The sequence below is a fragment of the Oncorhynchus nerka genome, linkage group LG28 (genome assembly GCF_034236695.1).
Source record: "Oncorhynchus nerka isolate Pitt River linkage group LG28, Oner_Uvic_2.0, whole genome shotgun sequence".
Taxonomy (NCBI): domain Eukaryota; kingdom Metazoa; phylum Chordata; class Actinopteri; order Salmoniformes; family Salmonidae; genus Oncorhynchus; species Oncorhynchus nerka.
In genome coordinates, this window is record NC_088423.1 from 42,885,311 (window position 1) to 42,908,761 (window position 23,451).

At 44.1% G+C, this 23,451-nt stretch overlaps 1 protein-coding gene across 1 annotated transcript; it reads right to left on the bottom strand.

Annotated features, from left to right (window-relative positions):
- Positions 1-1,569: 1,569 nt before the first annotated feature.
- Positions 1,570-22,057, bottom strand: LOC115113240 (neurotrypsin-like). Its single transcript, XM_029640680.2, has 14 exons — positions 21,642-22,057; positions 19,711-19,753; positions 15,414-15,656; positions 12,553-12,691; positions 12,260-12,438; positions 11,116-11,263; positions 7,029-7,207; positions 6,780-6,921; positions 6,432-6,646; positions 6,131-6,272; positions 5,647-5,925; positions 5,368-5,490; positions 4,788-5,068; positions 1,570-4,609 (listed from the first exon to the last, which is right to left on the bottom strand). Exons 1-14 carry the CDS (start codon positions 21,717-21,719, stop codon positions 4,290-4,292), a joined length of 2,511 nt encoding a protein of 836 aa, XP_029496540.1. The 5' UTR covers positions 21,720-22,057; the 3' UTR covers positions 1,570-4,289.
- Between the last annotated feature and the right edge of the window lie 1,394 nt (positions 22,058-23,451).

Genomic DNA, 23,451 nt, shown 5'->3' on the forward strand with positions numbered 1-23,451 from the left:
GTTTTGGTTTCTGTAATCATGCTTTGTCTGACCCCTCGCCCTAGACCTGTCTGGTTTGGTTAGACCTGCTGAGAGTTACCTCCCACCGACATATCTCTAAAGGGTCGTTGAGGTACACAAGCCCCCTCACCACGACAAGGTGACAGTCCCACTGAGTGGCACAAGTGTAAAGACAACAGCTCTCCCTGTGAGAATGACCTTAATACCAGTAGACAGCATTTTAGCTCTGTTAGGCTTTTAAAATATCTATATGAATCATTGAACTAATTAAGTGTGCAACACTATGCACAATATGGTTTGGATGAGAAGCTCCTTTATAGTTTTAATTGATATCCTTATATTGTTTGTCTATATACTACTGTATGCTGCACTTACACAGGAAGCAGGAATGTGGCTTTGGTTAAACCACATCCAAGACTAGTGTAAACAGAAAACTTGCAAATCTGATGTTGAAGAGTTTGGGAGTATGGAGGTGGATGGCAAAACACAAGCAGTTTTGCAAGCGGTGTGGTTTGTGGTGGTCGCTCCCGTAAACGGCGCCACTGGCTTGGCGATCGTGGCGCCGAAAGATGAAAGTAAGTCTTGAGTGGCCGCCGTGCATGATTAACCAATGAGCGGAGTTCATCTTGTCAACCAATCAATGACAACATTCAAGCTGGCAACAACCGGGACCACTGGTCTCTACACACGGTTGGCAGATTTTCTCGTGGTTCAATTGCCATTTACCGCAGCCCATCTGTAGGCACCTTAATAGAGTTGTGATAAGGATCATGACCTCTATTTGATCAATTGGCCACTGCACAGTTGATGTCTCTTAAGCAATTCAGAAAAAAATATAGGCGGTTTGATGTCAGTTTGTTTCCATTTCATTCTGTCATTGTAGCATATCAGTGTTTTCCCTCCTTTTTTAAACACTTTTTTTATTTCACCTTTATTTAACCAGGTAGGCTAGTTGAGAACAAGTTCCTCAAAAATGTTCGATTCGGGACAGTGACACATTTTAGGCACAAAGCAAGAAAGTTCAGATCGCTCAATGGGCCTGCTCCTTGCCAGGTTTGCCTCATGGGATAAGAACCAGAGTGCCAGCTTAGTTTAGGAGAGTTTACTTCTGTCAACATCAATGATTACTCTTGTGCAGGTAGTATTGCAATTGTGCACCAAATGTGAACGTGTAGCAATTAAGCACCACCAATCTTGGGCAGAATCCCATTCAGCTATTATTACAGTTTGATCTGCAAACACAGCACTGACATATTGTAAAACAATGTTTTTTTTGCAGCACTATTTTCTGACTTCTCTTGAAACACTATATAAGAGTAAAGTACAGGAGGGGGTTTCAGGTTGCAATTCAATTGGTCAGCATGATCCTAAAAGTATGACATAATTTTCCATGTGCTGAAACCTTTGCAATCTGCCAATACCCAAGATGCCTTCAAGACAAAGTAGCCTACAGGAAAATGTCATGATGAATAAGACAAGCACATGGAAAATTGTCATTAGAGCTGTAATTCTGATGTGCTGAGCAGGATGAGTAATATTGGAGCAACATAATAGTAATGAAACACAAGAGTGACTCAGATATTTAATGGCACCACTCAAGAACACATTATATATATATTCACCTTAACATTCAAGGTATTTTATACAGAGTACTTACAGGATATGTATGAAGAGAGGTGTGTACAGTATAGAGGTCGACCGATTAATCGGAATGGCCGATTAATTAGGGCCGATTTCAAGTTTTCATAACAATCGGTAATCAGTATTTTTGGACACCGATTTGCCTATTTTTTAAATATATTTTTATTTATTTAACTAGGCAAGTCAGTTAAGAACACATTCTTATTTTCCTTGACGGCCTAGGAACGGTGGGTTAACTGCCTTGTTCAGGGGCAGAACGACAGATTCTTATCTTGTCAGCGCAGGGATTCGGGGATTCGTTTTTGCAAACTTCCGGTTAATTGTCCAACGCTCTAACCACCTGCCTTACATTGCACTCCACTAGGAGCCTGCGTGGCAGGCTGACTACCTGTTACGCGAGGTCAGCAAGAAACCAAGGTAAGTTGCTAGCTAGCATTAAAGGCTCGTATTTCTGTGTGTTATGTTATAATTAAGTCTATGATTTGATAGAGCAGTCTGACTGAGTGATGGTAGGCACCAGCAGGTTCGTAAGCATTCATTCAAACAGCACTTTCGTGTGTTTGCCAGCAGCTCTTCGCTGTGCTTCAAGCATTGCGCTGTTTCTGACTTCAAGCCAATCAACTCCCGAGATTAGGCTGGTGTAACCGATGTGAAATGGCTAGCTGATTAGTGGGGTGCGCGCTAATAGCATTTCAATTGGTGACGTCACTCGCTCTGAGACTTGGAGTAGTTGTTCCCTTGCTCTGCATGGGTAACGCTGCTTCGAGGTTGGCTGTTGTCGATGTGTTCCTGGTTCGAGCCCAGGTAGGGGCGAGGAGAGGGACGGAAGCTATACTGTTACACTGGCAATACTAAAGTGCCTATAAGAACATCCAATAGTCAAAGGTATATGAAATACAAATGGTATAGCGAGAAATAGTCCTATAATTGCTAAAATAACTACAACCTAAAACTTCTTACCTGGGAATATTGAAGAATCATGTTAAAAGGAACCAGCAGCTTTCATATGTGCTCATGTTCTGAGCAAGCAACTTAAACGTTAGCTTTTTTACATGGCACATATTGCACTTTTACTTTCTTCTCCAACACTTTGTTTTTGCATTATTTAAACTAAATTGAACATGTTTCATTATTTATTTGAGGCTAAATTTATTTTATTGATGTATTATATTAAGTTAAAATAAGTGTTCATTCAGTATTGTTGTAATTGTCATTATTACAGATATATTTCTTTTTTAAATGACCTATTAATCGGTATCGGCTCTTTTTGGTCCTCCAATAATCGGTATCGGCGTTGAAAAATCATAATCAGTCGACCTCTAGTACAGTAGACCTATAGCATTCTGGAGTTGAATAAAAATCCTTCAATGAAAAAGCAACAGTGGCAGGAGCGAGAGTCTGAAAAAAGTTTAAGAAAATATCACAAAATAAATAGTTGTTCAGTGACAATTGGAAACATGCAGTCATGTGACTTAAAGCCCCATATAACAAAATAAGGTTTGAACGTTCAGTGGAAACTGTAAACAAACATTTCAGCAAGTGTACAGGGGGTATTAGGGAGTCGTTCGTTTTGTTTCCTAGTAGTTGTAATTTTGCGTTAGTAATAACCACATGAAGCTTAGACATCTACTCAGTATGAGCGTTTCAAAATCAGAGTGGCATGTGACCATGTTACGTCTGCACTGTATAGGCTTGGTGAGTATGTAAGATGTGTTCATGTTTGTCAAACTATAAGAATGATGAGAAGATTGCATGGATCATTTGGGAATTGCACTGCAACTTGAGACAAACTCAAAGATATGGTATAGAATTGAGATGATGTATGAAAAATAAATTGACAGTGCACACAATACATGTAAACACACACTCACATGCTTGCACACACACACTCACCCCGCCCCCTCTGGCTTCACATAATGCTGATAGGAAAGTGCAGCTTTTTAACAGAAATTGGTTGACAGATGGATACTGTATGTGGGCAGGCAAACAGGCAGACATCATTTAAGCCTTTGTGAGAAGCCATGTCATCATTGCCACATATACAGAGCCTCATAAAGGCCCACTCATGCCTCTCATATGATCTAAACCAGCGATCTGTAAGCTGACCAATTTGGCCAATTGTTTCAATCAAGAGTGGAGCACATTAGCATAGGCATAAGTTAAAATGCATGCACAACCGGAATGTTCATGAAACAATTATTAATTTAGAAGCCATATGTACTGTAAATATACAATATTGTACCTTAATGATACTCCACCTAATGCTTCTGACTAGACTTACTCCCATTGGCACCATTAATTGGCTTTTCACAGGTGTCGCAGTGTGATACTATGGCATGCATTCTAGTGCAATGTCATTCACCTATGCAGTCTGGCTCTCATAATTGAACCATTGATGCATTAAATGCTCTCATCAAAGTGGTATTTCCACACAACCAAGAATGCACAATGCCATACAGGCTTCTCCAAGTGTATGCAAAACAAAAAGTGACTTAAAAGCACTCTGCTGGATGTGCAACTTTATGAGTGAGACCATGAGCAGATACCCGGATGTGGTAACCCTCTCTAACCGGTCACTGCGCCTTTAATCCCCCCACCTCCCCAAAGTCATATGATAACGTGAGCTGTCCAATGGCACAGTGGCAGCATCAGATCCTTGGAGGGTTGTTGGTGACTTGGTCAATCCAGCGCAGGAACCTGCTGACCCGCGTGTACACCCCAGGGAAGGAGGGGTCACCACAGCCATGACCCCAGGAGATGACCCCCGTCAGCACCCAGCGGCCCCCCTCTCCCTGACACACCAGGGGACCACCGCTGTCACCCTGGCAACTGTCCACGCGCCGACGGTCCGACAGGCTGCCCGCACACAGCATGCGGCTGGTATAGCGCTCGCCGTATCGCTTCTTACACTTCCAGGAGGGCAGCAGGGGAACCCAGGCCTGCAGCAGGGTACGGGAGTATTCAGAGTCTGAGAAAGAGAGAGCGAGAATGAGAAAGTGAGGGATGAACAGAGAGATAAGAGAGAGGGAGGCAAAATCCATGGAAATGCTCTAACATAAAATATCAAGCAATGAACAGATCAAATGGCTGATTCCAATATAAACACAAAAGGAACTGTCTATAACAGAGAGGCTCATGTTCAGCACCTGTGATGCCCCACCCTGTGATGACACAGGCGGCTGGCCTCTTCCCCCACTTGCTGCCAGGCGCAGGGAGGCAGGCTGAGTTGGTATGAGGGTTAAAAGCCACACAGTTGCCTTCGGTGCCCTTCAGTCTAAGCAGGGCAATGTCATACTCCCAGCCCTGGCTGTGGTACTTCCTGTGAATGATGATGCGCTCCGGGGACAGGCTGCGCTCAAAGTCATCCCTCTCCTCCGTGTGGTAGTCACCCAGTCGCAGCACGTAGCGCGATGGGTCCCCGCCAAACCTAAGAGAGGGAGAGATAGGACGAAAAAGAAGAGGACAGGAAATCAAGGTCTGAGGAAGTTGAAGCCAAGCTGAAAAGAAGCCAGACTGAAAAGAAGCCAAGCTGAAAAGATCAAGACAGCGACTTAAGAAAGTTTCACTTATCAGTGGCGTGTCAATCTCTTACTAAGAATACTTTATATAATTATTGACATAGACAATCTTCTTGATAGATCATTTATTGTATGTGTGACACATGTCATTTTTAGAACGTAGTCACTGCCATTCCATCATTGGACACTAGACGTCTCTGTGTCCCACCTCTTGAAGCAGTGTGCAGCAGTCAGGACCCAGCAGGAGTTGATGAGCGTGGCTCCACACAGTGGATGGTTCCCTTTGGACTGGGACTTGAGCCACAGAGACACCTGCCATGGCCAGTCCCCCCTAACACAGCACAACCAGGGGAGGAGAGAGAACATATGTAGAAATAGATCATGGATGACTTGATGTGATCATTTGACTTGTGCAATGTGTTTGCATATACAGTATCTATGCAGTGATACAAAGTAATATAACCCTTTGTATGTGCAAACAGTGTACCTGATTGACTTGTCCCCTCCAATTATCCTCCTCCTGCGGCGCTGTGTGTTTGGCCTCATGCCGCAGGTCTGCGTTATTATGGCGCCATCTCCCACCGGCTCGGGGACGTAGTCACAGATGACCCCTGCATCTTCGCTGTGCTTGCAGTCATGGGCGTCCTCTCCCTCGGCCGGACACTCCCCCAGGGACACCTCAGCCCCCATGCACCTCACATTGTCCAGGTGGATGGGGCCCTTGCCTGCTCCAAAATATGCCATGGAGCGAGCCTTCGACACCCCACTGAGGAAGATACAAGGGAAAAGTACATCTCAAAATGTCCCAATCTCCTGAATGGCAGTTAAAGTAAGAGTTGATCACTCAGAGACAGGGAAACCCCAGGTGTCTAACCACATACTTGACTTTGAGGTATGAGGTATACCACAGATGAGGGAAAGGATATGATACATTAACAGGGAGAAATATGAGCGAGATAATCCATATTTACACAAATCCCAACTGCCTGCAGACCACCGCAGCATTGACGTCATTCCAGCCGTCATCACACACGCTCCCCCATTGGCCGTTCAGAAACACCTCCACACGCCCCTCCTTCCGGCTCTCTCCAGCAACCAGTCGCACCAGAGGGCCTGGGACCAGAACAGAGAACCACCATAAACCGCAATGTATGGATTTGAATTTTCTTGGCAATATTCACCAGAGAAGATAAGACATTAACAGAGATATGGAGATAGGAACTTTGATTTGATTTCTTATGTGATCTCAGTGGATACAGTTAGTTGGCCTACCTGCGATGCGTGGCAACCCTGGCACCTCATTGGTCTCTCCCCCCCTCTCACAGCGCACCCCTACGTCCTCGCTGTGGGAGCAATCATGGCGACCCCACTCGGCGTGCCCGCAGGCAAGCAGGGTGGCCTCTGAGCCTTTACACTGCACCTCATCCAGCAGGATCAGCCCTGTGCCGTCTCCGTACAGCCAGTCTGATGTCACCTCTGCACGCCCTCTGCTGGACAAAATACGCCATTACTACAGTATCACTACACTATTATGACAATATCACGACACTATTAATACAGATACACCTAATTCCCATGTTCAGATTGTATTTGTACATAAAAGGACTCCTGTAGACCCACCTGAAGCCCAGCTGTCTACACACCACTTGTGCGTGGTGCTCAGTCCAGTTGTCGTCACACACCGTACCCCAGTCCCCAGAGTGGTACACCTCCAGACGACCTTCCCAGGGACTGTCAGACCCCACCAGCCGTACTACACCATCTGCAACACGGTGTGTGTTTGAAACAGTGTGTATGTGTTTTGCACACAAATATGTGTAATGTTCTGGGTGTTTACATACACATAGCGTTCCTGTCCTGACTCCTGACCTGTATATGGGTTACAGGACACGCCAGCATCCTCCATGTGGTCACAGTTGTGTTGTTGCCAGTTGTTGTGGGGACACTCCTCCAGGGAGAGCTCGTTGCCTGTACACTGCACCCCGTCCAGGAGGATGGGACCAGAGCCCTGGCCAAAGTGAGCCCACGTCCAAGCCTTCGGTACACCCCTGAGTGGACACACACACAGGCATACGCAATGACCATATGACTAACTCACACAAGAAATACAAACACCATATATGGACAACATGGTAACAATATATGGCAACCACTCAAGGGTCTTTCAAATGTACACATATAAATGTATTCCCACCAAGTTAACAGGCCTTAAGGGTACTGTACAGAGCACAAAAACATGCACTTACAGAGCAGAGAAACACATTTACAGAGCACAAAAACATGCACTTACAGAGCAGAGAAACACATTTACATGGCACAAAAACCCCAGTCCCTGTTTCAACACTCATGCACACCAAATATAGTCAGTATAATTGAGAAATGAATTATTAATGACCCGTGGAATATCTGAAAAGTGTCCTGAGACCGATCCACTTTGCTTTTTTGTTTATCCACTCTTTCTACACACGCACTGTTGGGGCGAGTGACTCTGAACTTACCATGGCTAGCCTCAAGTCACACAAGAAAAAATTAAATATAGAACATTTTGCTATTTGCCTCATGATTCCTGTATGCTTTGTTTACTACGAACTTTCTTTTCCCAACTGTGGGACAGACTGTTTGTTCCCACACTCGGGACTCTGACTCTCTATAGGTTACACAGACTTTTGGCCTAACATCCTATTCTAACCACCTCTCGCTGGCTTTGTATTCATGTTACCTGATGAAATTGCTGTACAATATGATCTTGGTGCCATCTGATGCAGATGTCATAAATCAGCACTGCAGAGCTCTCCCTGTTCTCTGCCGTGCCTTGATTGTATTACTGTTGATGGTATCTGGAAATGTGCATGTACACCCTGGCCCATCTACAGTTGCTAGCCCCAATTCTGACACTATCTGCTTCACTGATTTCTGCTCTCGTAAAAGCCTGGGTTCTCTGCATGTTAACACTAGACGCTTATTACCTCAAATGGATCAATTGAAAGTGTGGGTTCACAGCTTCAATCCAGATGTGTTGCTCATTACTGAGACGTGGTTAAAGAAGAGTGTTTGTTTTAAATACTGATGTTAACCTTTCTGGTTATAACCTTTTTCAGCAAGACAGATCTTCCAAAGGTGGGGGAGTGGCAGTTTTTTACCAAGGGTCACCTTCAGTGCTCTGTTGTCTCCACCAGGTCTGTCCCCAAACAATTTGATTTGCTGGTTTTACACATTAAACTTTCAAATAACTATTTGTTGACTGTTGCTGGGTGCTATCATCCTCCATCAGCACCGGCATATACCCTACCTGCCCTAAAGCTCTCTCTCTCTCTCTTTGTCCTGCCAGGTGACCTAAACTGGGACATGCTTAAACTATCTGACCAAGTCCTAAAGCAATGGGACTCCCCAAATCTTTCTCAGATTATTACCAATCCCACAAGGTATGACTCCAAACACCCAGAAAAGGCTACTCTCCTCGATGTCATCCTCACAAATATTCCTGATAGGTATCAGTCTGGTGTTTTCTGTAATGACCTTAGTAATCACTGTTTTACAGCTTGTGTCCGTCCGTAAGGCCTGCTCAGTGAAACGACCTGTCCTGATTTGTCATAGACGCTTGCTAAAAAAAAAATGAGCAAGCATTGTCATGAACTGGCCTCTGTAAAATGGTATAGAATCAGCTTGATCGTCTCTGTCGAGGACGCTTGGCCTTTCATTTTTTATATTTTCTGTGGTATTGTTAACAAACACGCCCCCATAAAGATAATGAGAATTAAAAACAGGTTGAGCCTCTGGTTCGACCGTGATCTTGCAGAGTTACTCCACCTCAAGAATTGCATTTGGCGAAAGGCTCGGCACACGCATACTCAGGCTGACTGGCTCTCATTCAGGCAAATGAGAAATAAGTGCACTCAGGCGATCAGGAAGGCCAAAGTTAGTTACTTTAAGGAGTTCTCTCTCTCTGGGTCTAACCCCAAGATGTTCTGGAAAATGGTTAAAGACCTGAAGAATACCCCCCCCCCCCCCACAGCTGCCCATGTACCTTAATGTTGATGATGTGGATGTTACTGACAAGAAGCACATGGCTGAGCTCTTTAAATCACTGACTGGCTTTGTTGATGTCTATCGTATTATCTCGGGTATGCAATCTGGTTTCCGCTCAGGTTATGGATGTGTCACTGCAACCTTAAAGGTCCTCAATGATGTCACCATTGCCCTTTATTCTAAGCAATGTTGTGCTGCTATTTTTATTGACTTGGCCAAAGTTTTTGATACGGTCGACCATTACATTCTTGTGGGCCGTCTAAGGAGTATTGGTGTCTGAGGGTTCTTTGGCCTGGTTTTCTAACTGCCTCTCGCAGAAAATCTGCTGTCTCAGCCACTGCCTGTCACCAAGGGAGTACCCCAAGGCTCGATCCTAAGCCCCACGTTCTTCTCATTTTACATCAACAACATAGCTGAGGCAGTAGTAAGCTCTCTCATCCATTTATATGCAGATGATACAGTCTTATACTCAGCTGGCCCCTTCCCAGATTGTATTAAATGCTCTATAAGGTTTTCTTAGTGTCCAACAAGCATTTTCTACCCTTAACTTGGTTCTGAACATCTCCAAATCAAAGGTAATGTGGTTTGGTAAGAAGAATGCCCCTCTCCCCACAGGTGTGATTACTACCTCTGAGGGTTTAGAGCTTGGGAGTCTGGCTACACTGTCCTTCTCTCAGCACATATCAAGCTGCAGGCTAAAGTTAAATCAACACTTGGTTTCATTTAAAGTAATCGCTCCTCTTTCACCCCAGCTGCCAAACTAACCCTGATTCAGATGACCATCCTACCCATGCTAGTTAACGGAGACATCATTTATAGATCTGATTTTCTTTACCATTCGGCCGTCCGATTTGCCACTAATGCTCCTTATAGGACACATCACTGCACTCTATACTCCTCTGTAAACTGGTCATCTCTGTATACCTGTTGCAAGACCCACTGGTTAATGCTTATTTATAAAACCCTCTTAGCCTCACTCCCCCCCTATCTGAGATATCTACTGCAGCCCTCATCCTCCACATACAATACCCGTTCTGCTAGTCACATTCTGTTAAAGGTCCCCATAGCACACACATCCCTGGGTCGCTTCTCTTTTCAGTCTGCTGCAGCTAGTGACTTGAACGGACGTTTTATCTCAATCTCTTCATTCAAAGACTCAATCATGGACATTCTTACTGACGGTTGTGGCTGCTTTGCGTATTGTTGTCCTTTGTGCTGTTGTCTGTGCCCAATAATGTTTGTACCATGTTTTGTGCTGCTACCATGTTGTGTTGCTACCATGGTGTGTTGTCATGTGTTGCTGCCTTGCTATGTTGTTGTCTTCGGTCTCTCTTGTCATGTGTGTTTTGTCCTATATTTATATTATATATATTTATTTTTTTAAATCCCAGCCCCCATCCCCGCAGGAGGCCTTTTGGTAGGCCATCATTGTAAATAAGAATTTGTTCTCAACTAACTTGCCTAGTTAAATAATGGTTCAATAAAATAAATAAATCAAACGTACTGTAAGCCACTCATTTTGTGTGCGTGACTACATGTGGGTGATCTGCTAAGAGCAACGATGACATCTGAATAATCTGGATCAGCTGGCTCCTCTCCAGCAGAGCAACAACCCAAAACACTGTAGGCCATCAAAAATGCATGCTCTCCGTTCATCTATATTAATATAGTTCACTCAGTGGGAATGTAGCAGTGTAAATAAGGCTATCCAAGCAGGATTGCATCCAGCTTTGTGGAGTGCAGAGAGCCTTGGTTGGTGGGCAACTTCATGCCTGGGAACCCTTGCTACCACTGATAGGGCTTCACCTCTAGTTTTTACCTGCATAGGAACTGAGTCACATTTAGTGGAGGGGATCACATTAATAACCCATAAGCTACCTGCAAGTCAAGCACCATGCTCCTGAGCCATCAGAACCCCAGTGCTGCTCACCCCAGTCCCAGCTGCCGACAGACCACCTCAGCATCGATGTCATCCCACTGGTCATCACAGATGGTGCCCCACCTCCCATCATGGTACACCTCCACACGACCCTCGAAGTCCTCCATGCCACCTACCAACCTCAAGGGGGCGCCATTGCCTGAAAAAGACAACAGAAAGTAGTTACCTGGCAGAACATGTTGGCATCATGTTACAATAGAAACCACCGGTCTTCTAAGTTATCTACTTGTCCACTTATGGTTTCCTTGATGAATGCAAATGTAAATAACCTCGTGCCCAGTGCCATGATAAATAAAGTGATCTGAACCACAGAACTGTTGGAATGCTGTGACCCCTAACCCTGACTCAGTTTGGTTCAAAGCTCCGGCATGTCATTTGAAACTACAGCAAGTATAAGTATGTGCGGGATGCAGGGAGCAGGAAAGGGGGGTGGATCAGTTATGCAATCGGAGTATGTGAGCAGCCCTGGCAGAGAAGTTGAGGAGGTGGGGGGGTTGTTTGGGGTAGGTGGGTTGACAGGGGCTCAGGGCTCGCAGATAGCTCTTTCCCTCATAATGTTCCAGACTGAATAATTCACTGCATCACACTAAATATATCACCAGGGCCTGCTCCTCTGGGCACCCCTCTCTCTACCCTCCTAACACACACGCAGAGGCACACAAACAAACACACACACCCCTGTTGTAGTTCATTATGCCCCTTTGGGACGCTATGACACGAGTGCTGTAGAAGCCGTGAGAGCTGGCAGCCTCAGAGAGCTCTAAAAGCTACGTGAATGACTAGGCAGGCAACATCAGCTCCCTCTTGGCCGTGCTGCTCAGAAGAGACTGTTCTTGTTCTAGCCTTGCAGTGTTTGTGTTATGGAGATGAATCTTAGCCACAAATCTCAAACTGGTGCAGCAGCTCTGACTGAGGTGGGATAAGGACAGTGAAACTCTAAGAGAGAGGGTACACAGTCTCTCTCTGTCACTGTCTTACTCAAAAAGGGGAAGTGGCTCTTCACAACTTTAGATAACTCTACTGGTAGGCCTAGTACACATGTAAAGTAAAATGTACTACATTTATACTGTATGTGTAGCACTTGTGAGAAATCTATGCTTTATCCCCATGGATGTTTTGAAATCTCCAGCCTCACCTTCAGGTGCAGCACACACCACCCCCGCTTCGTTTCCATGGTTACAGTCGCTGGTGACAAACTTCCGACTCCTGCAATCCAACAGAGTGTTTTCGTTGCCACGGCAGCCAAGGCGTTCATAGTGGAAGAGTCCAGAGCCGGGCCCGAAGTAGGAGTGCTGGAGGGCCGTGCCGATCTCACTGCAGACAGAAAGACAGGATGGACAGAGAGAGAAAGACCGGTGGACAGTCAGGAGTGGAGGATAGGATGACACACACACAAAGCAGTGATACAAGTATGGCAGTAGCTCTCACCCCAGTCCAAGCTGTTTGCAGATCACACTGGCATCGCGGTCGGTCCAGTGTGTGTCACATACCGCCCCCCACTGGCCATTTAGGTATACCTCCAGACGCCCGCTCTGAGGGGAGGACCCACCTACCAACCTGGCAGCTCCTGGAGAGGAGAGAAGGCATTAAGATATGGAACAGCACCAGAGATTGTGAAATCATTTGAAATGACAGGTGGGACATCTCCCTCTCACACCCACCAGAAACAGGTAGACCGACAAAGTGCTACCAAGTCAACCATGAATCCAACAGGTGTGATTATCTCAGGATAATTGTATAGATTATCCTTGGTTTGTGGGTCTTGCAACACTTACCTATTCCAACTTGACAAACACACACGCATTCACACACATAACCTAAGTCAAATCGCCTACAAACCCTGAGAAAGGTTAACCGTTTCAAAGAGAGAACTTGGGAGAGTTAAAAAGAGGCAGACAGATAATGACAGCAAACACAGATATTTCAACACGGGGATATCTACATACAAGCAAGGTGCTGACAGACCAGTACAAAGACAGACGGTTGGCTAATGGACACGCAGGGTAAAGGCTGACACATGCTTCCCAGTCTAAACAGTTTGAGCATATATTATGAAACCGTTTGACGTTTTGGTGTTCGGTAGGGTTTTTCTTCAGGCCATTCGTGCACACAACATTTTTTTGTTCTTGAGGCAAGTCGAAGTTCGGTAGCCGAAGTCTACGCCCCTTCATCTGTGATTGGTCAACAGTAGGGGTGGGAACTATGGATGGGATTCTTCAATGAAGTGTTTGCTGTCATTCAACGAGGGGGAGCACAGCAGCAGCAAGGCCCTACTGTCTGCAGTGCACTAGTTTTCATGCACATTTTTTCACTTGAGAAGTACTGCACCAAACATCTTAGCTAGATTTAAAATTGCAAGACTAAGCAAAAAAAAGTCTTAACTAATTTGAGATTTCTTGATTTTTTTTTCAAGCATTTTTCTTGTTTTTTAACAAAGGTCTTTAGGGAGTATGCGAGCACAGACATTCACTTGACCGAGTTCTGCTAGGAGCAAACCGAACCGATGGACAGTATGTGGATGCCTTTACACTACTAAAGGGGGGTGGGAGTCACAGAGAGAACAATATCAGCTGCCTAATGGATAGGTGGGAAACACAGTGGGAGGAGCCAACTGACAGACATACAGAAAAATTATGGGGCGCCAACAGATTGAGAGACACAAGCAGACAGGCACATACAGTGCATTCGGGAGGAATTCAGACTTCACTTTTTCCGCATTTTGTAACGTTACAGCCTTATTCTAAAATCGATTAAATCGTTTTTTTCCCCTCATCAACCTACTCTGAAAACACCATAATGACGAAGCAAAAACAGGTAAAAAAATTGTTTTAAAACTGAAAAATTACATTTACATAAGTATTCAGACCCTTTACTCAGTACTTTGTTGAAGGACCTTTGGCACCGATTACAGTATTGCTGTACAGCTATTTTCAGATCTCTCCAGAGATGTTCGATCAGATTTAAGTCCGGGATCTGGCTGGGCCACTCAAGGACATTCAGAGACTTGTCCCGAAGCCATTCCTGCATTGTCTTGGCTGTGTGCTTAGGGTCGTTGTCCTGTTGGAAGGTGAATCTTTACGGTCCTGAGCACTCTGGAGCAGGTTTTCATCAATGATCTCTCTGTACTTTGCTCCGTTTATCATTCCCTTGATCCTGACTAGTCTCCCGGTCCCTGCTGCTGAAAAACATTCCCACAGCATAAGGCCACCACCATGCTTTACCGTAGGGATGGTATTGGCCAGGCGATGAGCGGTGCATGGTTTCCTCCAGACGTGACGCCTGTCATTTAGGCCAAAGAGTTCAATCTTGGTTTCTTCAGATGAGAGAATCTTGTTTTTCATGGTCTGAGAGTTCTTTAGGTGCATTTTGGCAAACTCCAAGTGGGCTTTCATGTGCCTTTTTAGTGAGGAGTGGCTTCCGTCTGGCCACTCTACCATAAAGGCCCGATTGGTGGAATGTTGCAGAGATGGTTCCCACATCTCCACAGAGGAAATCTGGAGCTCTGTCAGAGTGACCATCGGTTTCTTGGTCACCTCGCTGACCAAGGCCCTTCTTCCCCCAATTGCCCGGGCGTTTGGCCTGTTTAAGAATTTAAGAATGATGGAGGTCACTGTGTTTTTGGGGACTTTCAATCCTGCACAAATGTTTTTCTACCCTTCCCCAGATCTGAGCTTCTCGGAGCTCTACAGACATTTCCTTCTGCCTTATGGCTTGGTTTTTGCTCTGACATGCACTGTCAACTGTGTGACCTTATATAGACAGGTGTGTGTGCCTTTCCAAATCATGTCCAATCAATTGAATTTACCAAAGGTGGACTCCAACCAAGTTGTAGAGACATCAAGGATGATTAATGGAAACAGGATGCACCTGAGTTCAATTTCAAGTCTCATAGCAAAGGGTCTGAATACTTATGCAAAAAAAGGTATCTGTTTTGACTTTTAATACATCTGCAAACATTTCTAAACCCTGTTTTCGCTTTGTCATTATGTGTAGATTGATAAGGAAATGTTTTTACTTAATCCATTTTAGAATAAGGCTGTAACGTAACAGAAATGTGGAAAAAGTGAAGGGGTCCAAATACTTTCCAAATGCACTGTAGGTTCCCTAGATAGTCAGAGGCATAGATATCCTGCCAGAGCAACATGATCACCCCAAAACCACAGCAAAGATACAAAGATACCTCGCAATTATTTGTTGGAATTCATACACCACTACAAATCATCTGGTTCCAGGTAGTTACCCAGCAGTATTGATTCCCTTGAAGTAAGTATCAGTCGGTAAATTCTCACCCTGGTGGCAGTCGCAATAGGCCCAGCCGATGGCTCCAGAGCTCTGGCGGAAGAAGCACCAGGGGTTGGACTCGCGGTCAGGGTTACGGCAGTAGCTGTGGTCGCCCAGCCCCCGGCCTGGGTACTGCAGGACGTAGTCTGGGAACTCTGTCCACTTCAGGCAGGGCGAGCCAGAGTCAGTCTGAGACACAGAGCCGTTGTAGTAGCCCAGCTCAGTGAAGCCTTCTGAACAGGACAGAGGAGCTAGGGGGAGACACATTCAGATACAAGGGGTTAATCAAAGAATGATCTTCTGTTGAAGCTTAGTTAATACAGTATAGCGATACACATTTTTGTGAAACGAAGTGATGGAGGGGGGTTAAAGCAGAGTTTTATAGTTAAGTCACATTAAGCCAAGCAGGAGTTCAAACAATTTCCTCTCCTTTGTCTCTCTCTCTTTTGGTTCCACTTCCCCCTCTCTCTCCATTCTCAGAGGTAAAGGAGTGAGCCACCTGGCTGGTCAGACTGACAGCGTGTTGCTGCAGTGCAGGGGCCAGAGTATTTGTGTAGGTCTGCTTTGCTGAGTCACAGAGCGTGGCGGGCTACCTTCTCAGACAACCTGAAAACCTGTGCCCTTACTGCAGCCATCTCTCTGTGTGTGTGTGTGTGTGGGGGGGGGGTGGTATGGGTGCCCGTGCGTGCATATATCTCAATTTTTTTGTCCTTAAAATGCACCCCAGGCACAGGTCTTAAAATTATTTTAAAAATTCAAATCCTCACAATTATTTTCTCAATGCTGTCAAAAGCATAGTTTGATGATAGATATACAACTTTGGGGTAGACAACTATTCCTTAAGAGGGGTGGATGCTCGTGTCCAGAATCCAGTGCATAAGCCATTAGTTCCTACAGTGCGTACTGATAAACTGAAACTCACTGCAATGCAATTCTCTGAGTAATCCAGGGCTTTTTAATTACAGATGCATTTAACTGGGTCTGCGAGTGCTGCATCTCTATTCTCTAATTGGCTTTGAGAAAACGTGAGATGGGATCGTTACGGAAAAACCTGAGCTCAGCCTTACGTTCTAAACTATGCAGGTTAAAGAACCACTGGGACCACTTGTAAAGATGACCCATCACATTGAATAGGAGTGGGCCATTAAACACAAACACACATCTGGTCCACAGATTGAGTTTTAAAAACAGGGGGAAGGGTCTGTGGTTTAATGCAGAGGCAGACATTTAATGGAAACCAGAGCCCTGAACTTGAGCCATAAATAACCCATGTATTTCCAAGGGATCAATGTCTGGTAATACATCATGCAAAGAATGGAGACAGTTGCTTGGGAACGTCAGTTAAATGCAAATCCAGAACCAACTATAACTAACTGAATTATCAGTCCCTTTTCAATGGGATATGTATGCGCTTATCTGCCTAGCAGTCAGTCTTCAGTAGAAGTAAGATAATCTTTAGCTTTAGGCCCATGCTTCCTGTGATGTGTAACTGATGTGGCAGTACCTCAGCCATATCAGTGTGTGCGTACTGTATAGGATATGAAGGGGAGACGTGCTAACATCCCTCCTAGATCCAAGTGTTAAATCCCGAGGAGATTGGAGGGAAGTGGAAATGGGCACTGGGGTCCAGCCAGGAAAGGAAGATATCCTCTTCACGCACCTAAACTCCTCGTCCTGAACGCTCTAAACCAGTGGATTAAGGACCGCAAGTCCTTTGAGGTGTCGCTGGGTAAACATTCATAGCTGTGAGCGATCGCTCGCAAATCTACACCCGCCCAGTGAGTGGCCTAACCCCTGTCTGTGTTTGTTTGAGGGACTGCTGGTCCACATTCGCACAGGCTTAGTGACTTAAGACTGGAGAGGGTGTCTGACTGATGCCTGCGAGAAAAGACATCTTGAAGGAGCAATACTCTGCTCAATTCCAGATTGACACCATGTCCCAAACCTTGGTCACTTCATGTAGATCTTAAAGGATTGGATAGGTATGAGCAATATGGTAATAGCTCTAGCAAGGTAAAAATAATAAATCCATCTTGCTCTTTGATAGATTAGGTGGATTTGTTTTGAATTTTCCTTACACCTATCTAATCCTTTCAGATCGCATAATCGGAAGAGATACATATTTGATAGAGTTCACACAGTAAGAGGGTGTGCCAGAGACAGAAATGTTATGGATAGCGTTATTACGAAAGGTTACCCGGAACATCACCAGCACATGAAAGCAGATGTGCTGTATCGAATGTGTATATGCATGGATAATCTGTTTCCATGCAGAGGATGAGATAGGGAGTGAGTATATAAATGCATGTATTGAGAGCAAGAAACTCAGTATGCATGTTGGTGTCATAAATCTGTCACACTGTCCATCCCAGTTTACCTAAGCTCTAAAGTATCTTAACATAGCTTGCATTCTATCCCCGATGGGTGTCTATAGTTGAGCCACAAACGGAAACAACCATCTTTAAGACCCAGACTTTTTGAGACCCCATAACATAACTTCACCAAAGACAAGGACCAGACATTACAGCATCTGGTTGTTGGAGAGTGAGAGTCGATCAGAGATGATGTCAGGGCTCTTAAATCAGGGACACTCTCATTTCCATAAATGAAAGCCTAAAAATTAGACAAATTTGGGGGTGGGAGAGGGGAGCTGGTTATGTGTCTTTTGGCTGTGGATAAAGAGAGCGACACTCCCAGCAGACCGCCTCCACTGTTAAACAGAAAGAGAGAGCGAGAGAAATAACAAAAGAGAGACTGATGAGGGAGTTGAGCGTTGCCTGAATATCAACCCAACCTTCAGAGGCTCAATTAGAATCACCATCTGATTATCAGCAGCGCTGGTGACATCAAATTACTCTTATAATAGCGTATTTAGCAGAGGAGGGAGGCTTTTTTGATAGAGGGCTTTTTCAAGCTTTTGTTCTGAAATTGTGACATTTTGCTGAATCAACACCTTGCCATCTCACATCCACACCATACCACTAGGTCCCTAGGAGGGGTGCGTCACTTGAGTGGGTTGAGTCACTGACGTGATCTTCCTGTCTGGGTTGGTGCCCCCCCTTGGGTTGTGCCGTGGCGGAGATATTTGTGGGCTATACTCCTTGTTTTAGGATTGTCTCAGGATTGCCTTGTCTCAGGATGGTAAATTGGTGGTTGAAGATATCCCTCTAGTGGTGTGGGGGCTGTGTTTTGGCAAAGTGGGTGGGGTTATATCCTTCCTGTTTGGCCCTGTCCGGTGGTATCATCGGATGGGGCCACAGTGTCTCCTGACCCCTCCTGTCTCAGCCTCCAGTATTTATGCTGCATTAGTTTATGTGTCGTGGGGCTAGGGTCAGTTTGTTAAATCTGGAGTACTTCTCCTGTCTTATCCGGTGTCCTGTGTGAATTTAATTATGCTCTCTCTAATTCTCTCTTTCTCTCAGAGGACCTGAGCCCTAGGATCATGCCTCAGGACTACCTGGCATGATGACTCCTTGCTGTCTCCAGTCCACCTGGCCGTGCTGCTGCTCCAGTTTCAACTGTTCTGCCTGTGGCTATGGAATCCTGACCTGTTCACCGGACGTGCTACCTGTCCCAGACCTGCTGTTTTCAACTCTCTAGAGACAGCAGGAGTGGTAGAGTTACTCTTAATGATCGGCTATGAAAAGCCAATTGACATTTACTCCTGAGGTGCTGACTTGCTGCACCCTCGACAACTACTGTGATTATTATTATTTGACCATGCTGGTCATTTATGAACATTTGAACATCTTGGCCATGTTCTGTTATAATCTCCACTCAGCACAGCCAGAAGAGGACTGGCCACCCCTCATAGCCTGGTTCATCTCTAGGTTTCTTCCTAGGTTTTGGCCTTTCTAGGGAGTTTTACCAAGCCACCGTGCTTCTACACCTGCATTGCTTGCTGTTTGGGGTTTTAGGCTGGGTTTCTGTACAGCACTTTGAGATATCAGCTGATGTACGAAGGGAAAAATAAATTTGATTTGTTCATTTAGGCCAGGGATGAACAACCCCACTGGTGTCACACTTTTTCTCCATCCCTAGCAAACACAGCTGATTAAATGAATTGCATTCTAAACTGAAGATCATGATTAGTTGATTATTGGAGTCCGCTATGTTAGCTGGAACAGAAGTGTGACAGCAGTCTGGCCCCCGTGGACTGGAGTTGCCCATCCCTGATTTAGGCTATTCAATTAGTGCTGCTGAGTCATTCATCCATATCCTTGGATGACTTGGCAGAATCACAATGATGGATGGATGAAATCAAGACCTATTAGAAATAAGAGGAAGAGGAAAAGAGGTGTCTACCTGCACTCTGCATAGTATTTAGGTAGCCATCTTGAGAGATGACCTGCAAAAAAAAAGACAACAGAATATGAAACTGCAGGCTTATTTAATTTAGACCAAGTTTTCCACATTAGGTTATGGAAGCCTGTTCATAAGTAGTCCCTTATATCCCATAAGTAGCCTGTTGGATTGTTTGCAGCCTTCATACAGAACAACGTTTTCTCTCTCTAGTATTATATTGTAGCCTACTTGTAGAAATATGGTTTTACTCAACCTATCTATAATATTCTGTAGATCTGTGAAAAGCATTGTTACACTGTGTTAACCATGTTCATCCCTCTTCTCTTCTGCTATCTGTTTTCAATTACTTCCTATTTTACCACTGAGGCCGGGAGCAGGTGGCATCGCTTAGAATGTCTATGCAGAAAGCAATTAAATTATTGAAGGGTTAAGTTAAAGGGTTCTACTTTGTGGCACCACTAAAATCAATACTGTCATGCATGGGAAACAGCTGCGCCATAATCAGTTGAACTCTAATAATTGCATCTGTCAATCTAATGGAGACAGGGGCAGCTGGAGTTCTCCATAGAAGGATTCTTTGGGGAAAAGGAGAGGAGTAGTTCCTTAGCCCATTTAAAAATGAATTCACCATTTTCAATGGGTAACACTTTATGTGAATGAGAATTAATTTCTCATGAATGAGAATTAATAAACTATTTATAAATAGTAGCTTATACACATTATTCCTAAATTAGTATTTCATTATTTGTAAACATGCATAAGCATTTCATAAACATTACACTTCATAAGCATTTATAGCATTTAACATTGAAAGTTATAAAGTGCAAGCAAGTAACCTACAACCGTTGCCTTTACTCTTTTGTTGTGCTTTTGTTGTCACTTTAAAATGATGTAGCCTACAGCCTCGAACCATGTTTTACAAAAATGTTGCTCTCAGGAATGTCATTGGCTATATGAATCAATTGCTATTTGCAAGGAAGTTTGAACATATAATTGAATGCATTTGCCCCATTGTTTTTATATTTTTCATGGTGGTTCAGTATTGCACACATCAGTGTGCATGGCTTTAACTGCTGTAAAACGCATGATGAGATAACTCTGACGCACGACCTCCGCAAGGAATGGCGCGGTTTGACAAAACTATTTCTCGCCATCTAATGAAATCGCTGGCGGAGACTAAAAATAATTGGGTCCAATTCAACCGAATTCATACTAGAGTATCGTTGTATTAACCAGCTGATGGGCGCGCTTACTGTGCAGGCTAATTTAGGACACACAGTCAGCCTTCAGAAATGCATTTAGGAAAGCTCGGCATTTATCTGACATGTTTTACAAAGTGATACTGTATTTACAGTATCTTAGGATGAGTTACCTTATGACAACAGCAAGCCACGTTTGATTGCTGAGGATAGGGTGATAGTCTGTCCCAATTATTTCCTTCACCGGCAATAAAACAAACTGATAAGGATAGGCTATTGCTCGTTCTTAAGTTTTCTTGGGAGCAAAGTCCTTAGTGAAATGAAAATGTAGCCTACATAGGGCACTATAAAATAATTGGAAGAAAAATAAAAGCGAAAGCTCAGTAATTATGCACTTCAGCAGTAGAGCAGGCCTAATATGATACATTCAAGTGAATATGTGTGGCCCAATTTGGATGGTTTTAACCTCAGAATTCGGGTTTACTGGCACACGAGAAGGTGCCACGCACATCATACCTTTTGCAATTACACAGGTTTATGTTACATAGCCAATAGGCTACGCAAAGTATATAGCCAATAGACTACGCGAAGTCTATAGCCTACCTATATATTCCCAATGAATGTAAATCGTAAGGAATTTGGTTATCTATGGTCACCTGTTTACCTTTCTGTTGTCAATACATATCCCCTCGCAAACAGAAAACGCACAGTGACGATGAAAGATACACATACCTCTCCAGAAACTGAAACCAGAAAACACCATGCAAATGACAGAGAGAAGATTCCTTTTAAAGCGTCCTTGTCCATCATTCTGTTATATGTGTCATTGCCCGCACCTTGAGCAGATTTCACCCATATCCAAAACAAACAGCCAGCCTCCGAGTGCAAGCGACACTGACCAGAGAGAGCCCGCTACTGAGCGTCCAAAGTTAGGCGGGGGACAATGAGACGATGTGCTTGTTTTTTCTGTCTGGAAAAATATTTTTTAAAAATAATCCAAACTCCTATGTGACATTACACACCCTGAGGTACCAGCTGTGCTCCAAGCTTCGACTATAAATGACGAACCTCCTAGTGAGGAAGTGTCACTGAAAGGAGACACCGGTAAGAGAAACACGCTGTCGCCTCTCGCCTTCTGCGCAGCCCACATATGCCGATATGTCGACAATAAACAACACAGCAAGCTCAACGCGGTTTAGTTGTAGGCCTATTGCACTTGCGTAAAGGGGCGTTACTGCGCTCAGAGGATAGGTAGGTGAGTGAAGGTTTCATGTTGTATTAATGAATATTTGATTGAGCTGAGTAGGCCCCTAACTTAATATTGCTGTTGGATATTAAATCAAGAATATGCCTGAATTTAATAACACATGTTCCACCTGGATTTGATGTAGACGGTCATTTCAACCAGTCACCAAAACGCAAAAAAACATAAAATTACTCATCTCCAAATTATGCTTTCCTAGCATGGAAAATTAAACTCGAAGATCAATTAAATGTATATTGCCTTGCCGTAACGAGACCTAAACACATTCTATAACATAGATCATGACACTGTGGCACTCTCATTTAGGCAAGGGTATTGTAACGACAGATTTCTGTAGCAGGGATCGGACCAAAACGCAGCGTGGTAAGGGTCCATATAGTTTATTATAAAACGTAAACTGACCACTAAGAACTACAAAACAATAAATGTGACCATGAACGAAACTGACCATACTACATAAAGACAAAACAAAGGAAAATAAAGGTCAGAACGTGACAGGTATTGTGCCATACTTGGCTAATGGAGATCTCCAGATATGTAATTGGCAATAGGCTAGTACTAGTCATTATCCCACTAAATTCGTTCCAGGAGTAGAGTAAGCTAGGCTACTGCTCACAACCCGAGGCAGCAGTGGAAACATTTTATGAGACTTTGAAGCCATATGAACACATGTTGGCAGCAGCAGTATAGCCTAATGCACAGAGCTTACTTAAAAGCCAGGGTGTCTGATATGTTGGACCCATATATATGCCTGTTTGTCAACTACAGAGTATTTTGAATTTGTTAGCTCTGGACTAATGTTAGAGTTTGAAATAGACTACGCCTTTTGGCTATGTTTTATCAGTAACTGTGTTAAAGGTGTGTCCGGAATTTGATAAAGTATGATTATTATTTTTTCTGTGTGGAAGTGTGACCTACACCTACAGCAGTGGAGACTCTTCAGAGGAGGACCATCCTCCTCAGGGAATTTCATAAAATGTAAATGGTAAAACATTTAAAAGTCATAATTTTTAGATAAAATTATACTAAATATAATTATACTAAAACACTATTTTGCAAAGGTCTACAGTCGCCTCAGCAGCTTACCAGAGCTCTTGCAGCATGAACTGACATCTTGTCCGACCAATCAAAGGTTCAGAGAATGAATCTAGTAATGAAAGCATAAGCTACAGCTAGCTAGCACTGCAGTCTATAACATGTGGTGAGTGGTTGCATCAAAGAGAAAAAGACAATAGTTCACCAGTTTTGAACAAATTAATTTATTCCAAAATGTAGAAG